The 11,951-nt window shown below is 45.1% G+C and overlaps 1 protein-coding gene across 1 annotated transcript; it reads left to right on the top strand.

Moving 5' to 3' along the window:
- Positions 1 to 2,795: 2,795 nt before the first annotated feature.
- Positions 2,796 to 11,852, top strand: RBIS (ribosomal biogenesis factor). The gene is made up of 4 exons (XM_056110027.1): positions 2,796 to 2,872; positions 6,652 to 6,768; positions 10,553 to 10,669; positions 11,714 to 11,852. The coding sequence occupies exons 2-4, from the start codon at positions 6,655 to 6,657 to the stop codon at positions 11,783 to 11,785; spliced, it is 303 nt and encodes a 100-aa protein (XP_055966002.1). The 5' UTR covers positions 2,796 to 2,872; positions 6,652 to 6,654; the 3' UTR covers positions 11,786 to 11,852.
- Positions 11,853 to 11,951: the final 99 nt, after the last annotated feature.

Below are 11,951 nucleotides of genomic sequence, written 5' to 3' on the forward strand. Positions count from 1 at the left end.
TCATAGATTTGCTGGAGCAGACCCAGTAACATTGTAAGACTTGTTGTTACTGTGTTTGGCATATCCAATACGTCAAGGGTAGCTTGCCGGGCTCTCTGAGAGGGGTGGAGGAATCAAATTCGGGTCAGCCGACTGGCCCTTGTGCAAGGCAAACACCCTACCTGCTGTGCTATCACTCCAGCCCAAGTATAATACACATTAGTATAAGTTGCATGAGTCTGTTCTATCTCAGAGTTGCAAACTACTGCCCTGTGTATAGTTCTTGATACATTCATCTGTAGTTGAGCATTTGAGTTGTTCCTCTGTCATGGTTATTGTACTAAGTGCAGTGATGAACATAGGTGCACATGTATGCTTTGGAATTAATGCTTTTTTTTTTTCTGTTTAAGAATAGATACCAAGAAGAGGTACTGCTGGACCCTATGGGAGTTCTATTCTTATTTTTTAGAGAAATTTCCATATTGTTTTCCACAGAGTTGGAACCAGATGACATTCCCACATACAATGGATGGAGGTTCCTTTTTCGTCACAACACTGCCAACACTAGCTATTTCTAGGTTTTTTTTATTTGGAAGGGTGGATTTTTTTTGCTTTTTGGTTTGTTTGGTTTTTTTGTTTTGTTTTGTTTTTGCTTTTTGGGTCACACCCAGCAATGCACAGGGGCTATTCCTGGCTTATGGTCTCAGAAATTACTCCTGGCGGTGCTCAGGGGACCATACAAGGTGCTGGGAATTGAACCTGGGACGGCCGCGTGCAAGGCAAATGCCCCCTACCTGCTGTACCATCACTCCAGCCTCTCTTTTTGGTTTTTGGATCATACCAGTGATGGTCAGTCTTTATTCTTGGCTCTGCACTCAGAGATCACTCCTGGTGGGCTCCAGGGACCATATGGGGATTGAACCTAAGTCAGCTGCTTGCAAAGCAAACACCCTAATGGATGTACTACTATTCTTGGTCCCCCCCAGTTTTCAGGTTTGGGGATATGTGCCATTTTCATAGACAAGCGATGGTATGTCATTGTTGTTTTGATTTTCATTTGTCTATTTTTAAGGGGGGATGAGCAATTTTCAAATGCCTATTGGCCATCCATATGTCTTCTTTTGGGGAAGTATCTGTTCATCCGTTCATTTCCTCAAGCCTGAGAGACTTTTTTTTCTGCTTTTTGGGTCACACATGGCGATGCACAGGGGTTACTCCTGGCTCTGCACTCAGGAGTTACTCCTGGCGGTGCTCAGGGGACCATATGGGATGCTGGGAATCGAACCCAGGCTGGCTGCATGCAAGGCAAACGCCCTACCCGCTGTGCTATCTCTCCAGTCCCAAGCCTGATGGACTTTTTGTTGGTAAGTTTGGTAAATGCTTTATAGATTTTGGATATCAACCCTTTTTTAAAAGTATTGTGTGCTAGTATTTTCTCCTATTCAGTAGGATGTCTTTTTTCTTAGCACTTGAGTTTCTTTTCCTGTGCAGAAGCTTTTTAATTTTATTCAAGCTCGTTTTTTTTTTGTCCTTGCCACTGTGATCATCTTGCAGATTCCTTTGTAGCCAACAATTTTTGGGAAAGTTCTGCAATGTTTTCTTTTTTGTTGTTGTTTTTAAGTAATTTTATTTTATTTATTTATTTGTCTTTTGGGCCACATCCAGGTCTCTGAAGGGCTTTGCATTCTGGGATCACTCCTGGCAGGTTCAGGGACCCCTAAGGGGTGTTGGGGATGGAACCCTGGTGGCTTGCAAGCGATGCAAACTGCCATATCCACTGTACTGTGTCTTCGGCCTGCTGCCAATGTTTTCTTCAACAAATTTTATGGATTCTGAAGAACAACATCTCATACACGTTCCCAACCCTGGTAGCATCCCCTGCATTGCATATGGTCCCCTAAGCCCCACCCACAGTAAGTCCTGAGCACAGCCGGGTGTGACTCAAAAAGCTAACCAAAGCCAAAAACAAAACAGTAAAACACACATAACAAAAACACAGTACAACCGCTTAGCGGAGAAACGCTCTTGGAAGAAGTGAGTCGCTTACCATGTCCAGACTGGGAGTTAGTTGCACACGCATATACACATACCGAGGCAAGCATGTTTTTAAGGTTTTCTGAGTTTCCAGATCATTGGTTGGTTTTTATATTTTTTCCTATGTCCTAAAGTTTCCTTTGAAGCAAGGAAACACCATTTAAAAAAAAGCATTGCAAGGATCTCCTTAGGAATTTTCTCGCCGGAGATGAACAGTTCCAGACCTGATCCCATCTCGAGGTGCTAGGGACGCCCAGCAGAAGCCGAGACAGCACCCAGCGGTGTGCAGCGCCACCTCGTGGGAGCTGCGGGGTGTTGCTAGCGGCTGAGGGTCAAGATTCCGAAATACTTGGGAGTTTCACATACCCTGACCGCCTCGGCGTAAATCAAAAGCTATAATGCATCTCTAACGCCTCCAAACTTGCCAGATCCAACTAAATAAACATCCGTCATCCCCTCTTTACGCAAAAGATGCTCATGGGGGCGGACCTTGCCTCGGAGGAGATTGCAACTAGGCTGGAGCGGGCTTTTCCTGCGTTTGCAAGCGTGCTCCCGTGATTAGCCCTATGGGCGGGACTTAGGCGGGTGGGCGCCCGCGATTGGGCGGGGCCACCGCAGATGGGCGTGTCTTAGCCCTGCCTGGGGTCACCCGGTTCCGTCCCTGGGTCGCCACCCGGCTAGTGGGCGGGGCTGATGGCTCCGCGGCTCGCCCAATGGATGAGGCGTGTGGGCGGGACTAAAACCCGGGCGCTGATTCCTGATTGGCTCCGCCGTCTCGGCACTTCCTGAACGCCGCGTGCGCTTATGGTGTCTCCTGGAGCCGGAGCTGCTGCGTGAGGGGCGTCCGGAGCTCTAACTGGTGAGGGGCTAATGAGGGCCTTTTCGGGTACACTAGCGTGAAGACTCGGGGGTTGGGGTACGATTGGGGGAGGGAGGGGTCAGTGGCGCCGGGGCTGGAGGCTGCGCTCCCGGCAGCTGGCCTGCGTGGGGCCCGGGGTCGGTGGCCGCCAGCCCGTCCGCGCGTGTCATGAAAACTCTGGTGATTGTGGCTTTTTGCTACTATCTATGGAAGGGATCTGGTTTGTTTGCTTTTTTCCCCAAGCATTTGGGAGGCACTTGGATTTGTAGTAATCCTGTGGATGCTGCATGCGCAGCCCCCCCCCCCCCCACACTCACACCTATGCATGCGTCATTGCAACTGGCACGACCCCGGGAACCTGCTTCCGCCCACCCGTGTCCTCGGGACCCCTCTAAGAGCCTCCCTCGGCAGGTGAGCTCAGCCCAGTCGAGAGAATCTCCAGTTCTGAGGACTCTGACCATTGGTTGTTTTCTCGGTGTATTTCTCTTCCGGACTTTTTATTTTATTTTATTTTATTTTATTTTATCAACAAAGTCTCCAATGGAAACGTTACTGGGCCCGCTCGAGCAAATCGATGATCAACGGGCGGGCCTTTACTTACTTTATTTTATTTTTGGTTTGGGTGCGCCCAGGGATGCTCAGGGGTTACTTCCTGGCGGTGCTCCGGGGATGCCAAGCATCCAACCCGGATCGGCTGCGTGAAGGCGCGCCCGACCCCCCTTGAGTATCTCTCCAGCCCCCCCTTGGGTATCTTTATCTCGTTATTGGGGACAGATCATTCTTTGTGGCTTATTGTGGCGGTGGTAACACCCACACACATAGGTGAATTGGGTACACATTTTAAAAATGAAGGCCATGAACACCTGTACATCTTGGGTACACATTTTAAAAATGAAGGCCATGAATAATTCTGGGCGGATGCATGTGAAGATTTACATGGAATAGATACATCCTGCAAATGTAAAAGTTTAGTACGAGTGGAGAGTGCTAAGGATAATTGAAAGGCAGAATTCGAATAGGCCTCTAGAATTATAAAAGTTAAAAGTGGGTTTTATCCTCAGAAAGGGAAATCGGCTTATGTGAGAAATAGATTTAAGTGTCTGCATTAATAAGTAAAGAATTGGCGATAAAAATATATAGATTTAAAAAAAAACCAGCTAATCAGGGATAAACATTCAATATCTGAAATGTTAATTTGTTATTGCGAATGTATACAATTCCGTAGCAAAATAGGAGTAAACTTTTTTTTTTTATAAATCTAGTTGAAGTCAACCATAAGTGCCGTGAATGAATGCCCTACTCAAGTTTGTCTTCTTTTAAAAAGTTCCATTTTTGTTTCTGAAGAACAGGAAGGTGAACTTGTTGAAAAAGCAATAGTTAAAAGAAACCATTGATAAGAATTTCCAGTTGATGAACACAGGTGCTGAGATCCGAGACGCCCTGGAGGGCCCCAACTGAAAACCAAGACACTTTGTACTCAGAATGACAAAAATCCAAAGATAAAGAATATTGAAAGCAAGAGAGAGGGAAAAAAAGGAACTTATGTAGAAAGTAAAGCCCATAAAATTTGCACACAGCCCATCTGCAGATGAGGCCCTACTAGCCAGAAAATGATGTACAAAATCTTCCCAAGAATACTCTCTCCAGTGGATTATCATTCGGATTTCAAGGAATGAGACAGTTACAGAGACAGGCAGCTAAGGGAATTCTGAAATGTAGCCTTGAATGTAGCCTTATAACACTGGTGTTACAAGAAGGATTATAGGAGGTCTTAAAAAAAGGATTTTCGATGATTTGGAGGGGATTACTTCTGTGTATTCTCTCCTGTAATCATCCTGTTTCTGAAGAACAGGATGGTGAACTTGATGAAAAAAGTAGCAGTTAAAAGAAACCATAGATAAGAATTTCCAGAGTCTGTGCATGCAAGGTGCTGAGATCCGAGCATTTGTGCTGAGGCTAATAATTAAAGTGCTTCTATAATTATTTTGTTTTCCACACTTTGCTTGTAAGGAAGAGGATTGATGAGAGTTCAGAAGTGTTATTGGCCCTGTTCGGTGGTTTGTCAGACTTTGAAGATGAAATGCATTTTTGTAGCATGTGAGCAAAGGAAATGAATGTGCAAGCTGTCTTAGGAGCACAGTAAGCCCTTGAAGACTGGGCTGGGTGTAGGGGTAGCCAGAAATACATACAGCTGACAGATTTATACTAGATTCGGGCTTGGCCGTGTGCCAGGGTAACAGCGTGCTCACCTGTTATTGAAGTTTTTTGGTGTTCGGATGTCAGCATCACATAGTGCTATGTAAGACAGGTTTAAATGCAGGTAGTTTTAGACAGGGATGGGGGGGATGGGCGGGGGTGAGGAGGATGTTGGGTCACACTTACTGGCTCCTCCTAAAGGTGCTTTGATGCCCAAGACTTTATAATACACCCCTAGAGCTACCTTCCCAGGAGTTGACAGTCTCTCCATAATAAGCAGATAGTAAATATTTCAGTCTCTACTGCCCATAGCTGTAGCAGGAATGGATCCATAAATAATACACAGCTAAATGGACATGGCAGTGTGCTAATAAAACTTTGTTTACAGACATCGCTGCCTGACCCAGTTTGACCTGGCCCATAGGTTTAACCAAAAGGAACCGAAGCATTGTCTGAGGAAACTAGTCCTGAATTAGACAGTAATGGTTCATCTTTCTTTTTTTTTTTTTTAAAAAAATTATACAAGTGGCCAAGTCACGTGTTTATTTTACCTGATTGAATCATTACATCATTCCCTGATTAGTGACAGTGGGTATATTAATCTATCTTTGGTTATGGGCTAATAGTATTTTACACTAAGCATAAAGGAGTTAAAGTCATTTAGTTAGGATGGCGCTTGTTCAAATAGTAAAACAGGCATGGGTGAAGAGATTAGTGTTCAAACATTGTACCCCGGAACTCAATCATGAGTAATTTTGCAACTTTATAATTCATGGTGATTCAATAAATTATTAAAAAAAAAATAAAACTGTTAACATTTTAAAAAAATCACTCCTCACATGTAGTGGTAAGGTCAGAGTTGAGAGCTGTTTTTAAGGTAGAATTTGCAACATACTTATACAGCAGAGGCATTATCCAAAGCTTCCAGGCAAGTAACATTCGTGCAGGGGTGATGTGGGCATTGTGAAAGAAATTTGAGGGAGAGAGGACTGTAGTAAGTGCGGGACGAAGGATGGTTTCGGGGAAGGTGCATGCAGGAAAGAAAGAAGGCAAAAGGGTCCAGAAGGGTCGGACTAAAGGGTGGCAGGAAGCAGAACGCTGTGGTCTTGAATTTGCAGGATAGATGGTGCCGGGTATTGCCCAGTGCTGCAGAGAGCTGGGAAAGGCTGTGCTGAGAACATGAAGCAGTTCAAACGGCAGATACTAATTTGATGCTTCCACTGGGCAGGTGTTGTTAGAAACATATCATGTATACCGTGTACTCAAGGAACAAAAACTAGTGGGGCGAATGACAAACTAGTACATGAACCAACTTTAAAAAGAACTGGGAATAAGGTTGGAATAATAGTACAGCGGGTAGGGTGTTTGTTTTCATGCAGCCAATCCAAATGGGATCCCTGGCACCCCATGTGGTCCTTTAAACATCACCAGGTGTGTCCCAAACCAAAGATCAGTAGCAGCAAAAGAGAGAATCAGAACCAGGATGGAATTTTCTTTGACTTACATTGGTACCTTTACTTAAAAAACAAAAAATGATTAATTTGTAAATATGGACAGGTTCTTCAAGCTTCTTTCTTTTCCAGAAAATGGCCAAAAACAAAGTAAGAGGACAGAAGACCAGGAATGTGTTCCACATAGCCACCCAGAAACACTTGAAAGCTAAAAACAAAGCAAAACCAGTTACCACTAACCTCAAGAAGGTGAGTTGCAACTCCCTGTCTTTAAGTGTCACACTAGGCAGTATTCGGGCTTTCTCGGGCTCTGCTAAGGGGTCACTCCCAGTGATGCTTGGAGACCATATCCGGTATCAGGGACTCGAATGGGCTGGCCACATGCATCCTGTGCGGCCTCTCCAACCCATTATGCTCTCTTAACATTGATAAGAAAATTATAGTTTATGGGCAAATGAGAGTTTTATAGTTTGTCTATAAGCAACACCACATAGTTTCATAGTTTATTATAAGCAAACTATAGCTAGATAGCTATATTAAAGTTACTGAAAATCTGAGGCTTGGTTTTGGTTTTTTTGTTTTTGGGGTTTTTTTGGGGGGTTTTTTTGGGGTCACACCCATCGATGCTCAGGGGTTACTCCAGGCTCTTCACTCATGAATTACTCCTGGCGAGACTGGGGGACCATATGGGATGCCGGGGATCAAACCCAGGTTGGCCGTGTTCCAAGCACATGCCCTACCCACTGTACACTCCTGCCCCTGAGTTGTTTAAAACAGGTTGTTAGTTATTAGCCTTTCCCATAGAGGTAAGATGATCTTAAACTTTCATTTAAAAAAAAAAGAGTGATAAAGGAAAATAACCTCTCTGTTTGAAAGGTAGCCCCCAAATTTAATTGCCAGTACATGGGCTCTGTTGCTTAATAACCGGTGAGAGATGTGTCTTTCAAGCGGTCGACCTCACGCCCTCCATGTTCACGGCTTGCAACAGTCCGGCATCGCATCGCAAAGTTGAAGAGCTGAAGAGCACGTTACGGAGAATGGTTCTTACTTCTCTGAACTCAAATATATTTAAGGACCCCGTCCCTTCCCTCCTCATCAGCCCTCCTACGCGCGTGTGTGCACACGTCAGCAGCCTCTGAACAGAGGCAGCACTTGGAATATCTGCCACAGTTTTAAGTCCACAGGAATGAATCTTTTCTGAAGATACCTACAACTCAAAAAAGAACTTTAACAAATGGAACATAATTCTTTCTCTTACAATGCTAAATTTAAAAAGAAGCTTCATCTTTTAGCTTTTATTTCAAAATATTTTCTAAATTGGGAATTTCTTCATCAACATTAAGTGAATTTCTTAAGAAAATTCTCCAAGAAAACCTTTCCAAGTTTATAGAGCCATGTCCGCAGGACTCTGAATTGTCAGGAAGTTAAAAAAAAAGAAAGTAATATTTTAAATTTTCGAGAAAATGGAACCTGTCGATGGAGTGGGTCTTATGGTTCTGTAAAAAACTGTAAGAGAAGTAAAGCTAGGTGATATTAGGGTATATGGAGGTGGGGAAACTAAACTGGTGTTTTGCACAGAAATTTATCTTCAGGGGCCAGAGCAGTAGTACAGCTGGTAGGATGCTTGTTTTGCACAAGGCAGACCTGGGTTTAGCCCTGAGTGCTGAGCCAGAAATGAGCCCTGAGCACTGCTGGGTGTGCCCCCCCCCCCCAAAAAAAATAAATTATCTTCAAAGTTGACATCAAAATCAAGACCTGTACAATATGGAACTGTGTGAAAGAATTTGGATATGGGGTAACAGGGGTGAAGAGCAAATGCAAGGCAAGGGAGAGCTGGGTCTTTGGAGAGCGTTTGACAAGAAGCACTGGAGTCTGCACGTATGCTGATGGGAGAGATCAGAGCGTTTCTAACAGTACTAGGGGGAGGTCCCAAGATTCCAGGGCACTGCATATGCAGAGTGAATTGAAGTCTGTGGTCAAGAACGTAAAGGGAAGTGGGCCAGCTGGTCATGATTTAATACAGCTTCTGTTTTAGGCTTCAGAGATGCTAACAGTTGAGTTTAGTTTGCCAACCAGAATTGATGAAGAGAAGGAAAGTTGAGTGTATAGAAGCGATTAATAATCATAGAATCTGTTGGTTAAAGGAGAAGAACGAGAATACGGAAATACAAAATTGATGGGAAAAGATTGCAGTGGGATTTGAGCTTGGTTAATAAACTAAAGGAACCAGAAGGAGAACAAGTCGTAGGTAACGACACAAATCTAAGGGAATCTGAGGAAGTTGCTGCTAATGGGAAATAGGAAAGAACCCTGGAGATGAGAACTTGAAGAGATTAATAGGTTTAGGAATCCCCCCACCTAGTCTGGTTTGGGTTTTCAGGTTGCATCCAGTGGTCCTCCAGGGCTGGGGACCGACCTGGCCTGCACTATGTCCTCCAGTCCGCTGAGCTCTGGCCCAGGTTTGTTGAAGCCAGTAAGCAGTTGCCCCAGGTGTGAAACAGAAGATTGGATGATGTATGATGTTGGTTAAGGAGAGTCGTGGAGAAACTGGTGTTGATATCCTGATACCGATGGGGCAGAGGAGCCGTGAAATGGTTTGGGAGTAGCAATCACAATCACAATCACAAATCATCCTGTTATTCGTCGATTGCCTCGAGCAGGCCCCAGTAACCGTCTCCTTCATCCTGGCCCTGAGGTTATATTCAAGGCTCTTTAGGAGAATGAGACCCATCATTGTTCCTGGTATTTGGCATATCGGGTATGCCACGGGGAGTTTGCCAGACTCTGCCGTGTGGGCAGGCTACATTCGGTAGCCTGCCAGTTTGTCAAAGTAGAACTGAGACTCATAATAAGATGTCGCGCGGCCATGCGGTTCCGGGAGCTGGTTTTTTATAGTCTCAGAGTCTTGGCCGCTGATGGGATTACACGGCGCCAAGGGGCCAGCTGGTGGGTGTGACCCCCGCCTACTGGAATTCGGAGGATCTGGGTGGAGGATGCTCGACTCCAATCCAAGTAGGCTTGGAGATCTCGGCCCCGGAACCCACATGGCTTTGTCCCTCTGCCGGTACCTTCAGGTGTGCGGAGGGTGGTCTCAGCATGGTGGTGGCTGGTCCTGGAGGTCTTCGGCTGCCGGAGCCCTGGTCGGGGCGGGGAGGAAAGCTCAACCCGCTCCCCTCCAAGGGGCCCCGGCGAGGGGAGTAGCAATGGGAAAGAAATTACTTGGGGGTCAGAAAAAGAGTATGGAGGGTAAGTCACTGGGCTTGCACAGGGCTGACCCACGTTTGATCCCCAGCACCTTATACAGTCCCCCAAGGCTGCCAGGAGGGACCCCTGAGTGCATGTTTAGCTGTGAGCACAGCTGGGTGTGGCCCCAAACCAACCACAAACAAAAAACTCCTACTTCCAACTCAGTTTAAAAAGTGGGGTAAGCTGTCCTCGGGACATTTCCAGAACATTGATGAAAGCTACAAGGTTAAGAAACGAATGCAGAGATGTGCTCTCAGGACACCTAAAACACATCCACGTTACAGACGAGAAATGATGCACAGTCATCTCTAGGAAGATTGTAGTCGTGTGGGGGTTGTTTGTAGCCCTGAAGTTAAAGGCATATCCATGTACTAATTCTTTTCTTTAAAGACCCCGAGTTCCATCAATTGAAAAAAATAAAAAACCACAGAACTTTATAGTGTTGTTTCCCAGTAAGACTACTAATAATGTGGGTAGAGTTGATAAAGAGCTTTTACTTGTAACTTCTTTTTCAGTGAAGCAGTGGTTTTTGTTGAGTGAAACATGCTTAGAAAAATATGAGAGGAGAAAAAGGGGAGACATGTATAAAGAGAGAACACAGGCTTCTCAGGAATAGCAGGCCAGGGAAGGCCAGCGAGCGAGGTAACCTGGTCCCAAGGAGGGCACAGGCTTCAAGGAGCGAGTCCTGGAGCTTTTAGATGTTTGGGTTTAACAAGGTGAAGTCAACAAGGTGGGTCTCTTTTCCACAATTAGGAAATCATGGATTAATGTCTTTTCTTTTTGAAAGATAAATATTGTGAATGAGGAAAAGATCAACAGGATGAACAAAGCTTTCGTAGACATACAAAAGGAGCTTGCACACTTTTCAAAAGGCCTTTCCCTGGAGCCTCTGCCGAAACCACTGGTGAGTGAAAATAGCTTCCTTTTATTTTGACAAGTAAGTTGGAGGCTAATAAACTAAATTTCAGGTTTGAAAGCCTATAGGGTAAAAATTTGGTTTTTGTTTGTTTAAGTACAGATAGCTTTTATTTGGAAGTTTTTAGGAAGTGGGGGAGAGGAAAGAGAGAGCTGTAAATGAGAGAATGCAGACTTTGGGGGCCGGAGTGATAGTACAGCAGGGAGGGTGTTCGCTTTGCACGCAACAGACCCAGGTTCGATCCCCGGCGTTCCATGTGGTCCCCCGAGCACTGCACCACCAGGAGTGAGGAGTGATTCTTGAGTGCAGAGCCAGGAGAAACACTTGAGCATCGCTGGGCGTTACCCATAATGCCAAATAAATAAATTAAATAAAAAGTAGCACTGTAGTACTGTCCTCCCGTTGTTTATCGGTTTGTTCAAGTGGGCCCAGTAACATTATTAGACTTGTTGTTACTGTGTTTGGCATATCGAATATGCCACGGGGTAGCTTGCCAGGCTTTGCTGTGCGGGCAAGATACTCTCGGTAGCTTGCCGGGCTCTCCAAGAGGGGCAGAGGAATCGAACCTGGCTTGGCTGGGCCAGCCGCGTGCAAGGCAAATGCCCTACCACTGCTGTGGTATTACTGCAGCCCAATAAAAAGAGAGAGGGAGCGAGAGGAGGGGAGGGGAGGGGAGGGGGAGGAGAGAAGGGGGAGGGAGAGGGGAGGGAATGAATGAATGAATGAATGAATGAATGCGGGCTTTCTAAGGCAGAGAGAGTCCAGCCCACACCCGAGCATCAAAGTACGAAAGTGCACATGGGGGGTGGGGGCAGCGTGTACTCGGACACAGGCACCAGCAGCAGCGCACTCGCACCTAGAAATTTTTTAAGTATGTGGCTCTCTAGTATTCTTAATTGTTTATACATAGCATGTTCAGTTTTTATTGCCTTCTTTGGAAGATCAGATTAAAAGACATTTCGTTAGGCATCAGAATATGTGCAGATCACGATTTGATATTACTAAAATTTTAAAGAACTTTTTCTTCTTTAGATTCCTCAGCAGTGTCATGAAAACGAACCAGTTAATGTCGATGAAGCTACCAAGTTAATGGCTCAGCTGTAATAAATGCTGGTGATGCGGCAGACTCCCACCCCCACCCCCCGATCAATAAATTAAATGTTTCATACAATTTTATTTTTAAAAATCTTGTTAATGTACAGACATTGGCACAGTTTTAAAACATACTACACAAACAGGTCTTTCCTATAATCTAGGAAAGTGGAATGTC

Source organism: Sorex fumeus, unplaced genomic scaffold, assembly GCF_029834395.1.
Source record: "Sorex fumeus unplaced genomic scaffold, SorFum_2.1 ptg000002l, whole genome shotgun sequence".
Lineage (NCBI taxonomy): Eukaryota > Metazoa > Chordata > Mammalia > Eulipotyphla > Soricidae > Sorex > Sorex fumeus.

Bases quoted from the DNA above. Each gene is read 5' to 3' on its own strand.
- RBIS (XM_056110027.1), top strand. From the start codon at position 6,655: ATGGCCAAAAACAAAGTAAGAGGACAGAAGACCAGGAATGTGTTCCAC. The intron at 6,769-10,552 runs GTGAGTTGCAAC...TCTTTTTGAAAG, and splicing joins TTACCACTAACCTCAAGAAG to ATAAATATTGTGAATGAGGA. The intron at 10,670-11,713 runs GTGAGTGAAAAT...TTTCTTCTTTAG, and splicing joins AGCCTCTGCCGAAACCACTG to ATTCCTCAGCAGTGTCATGA.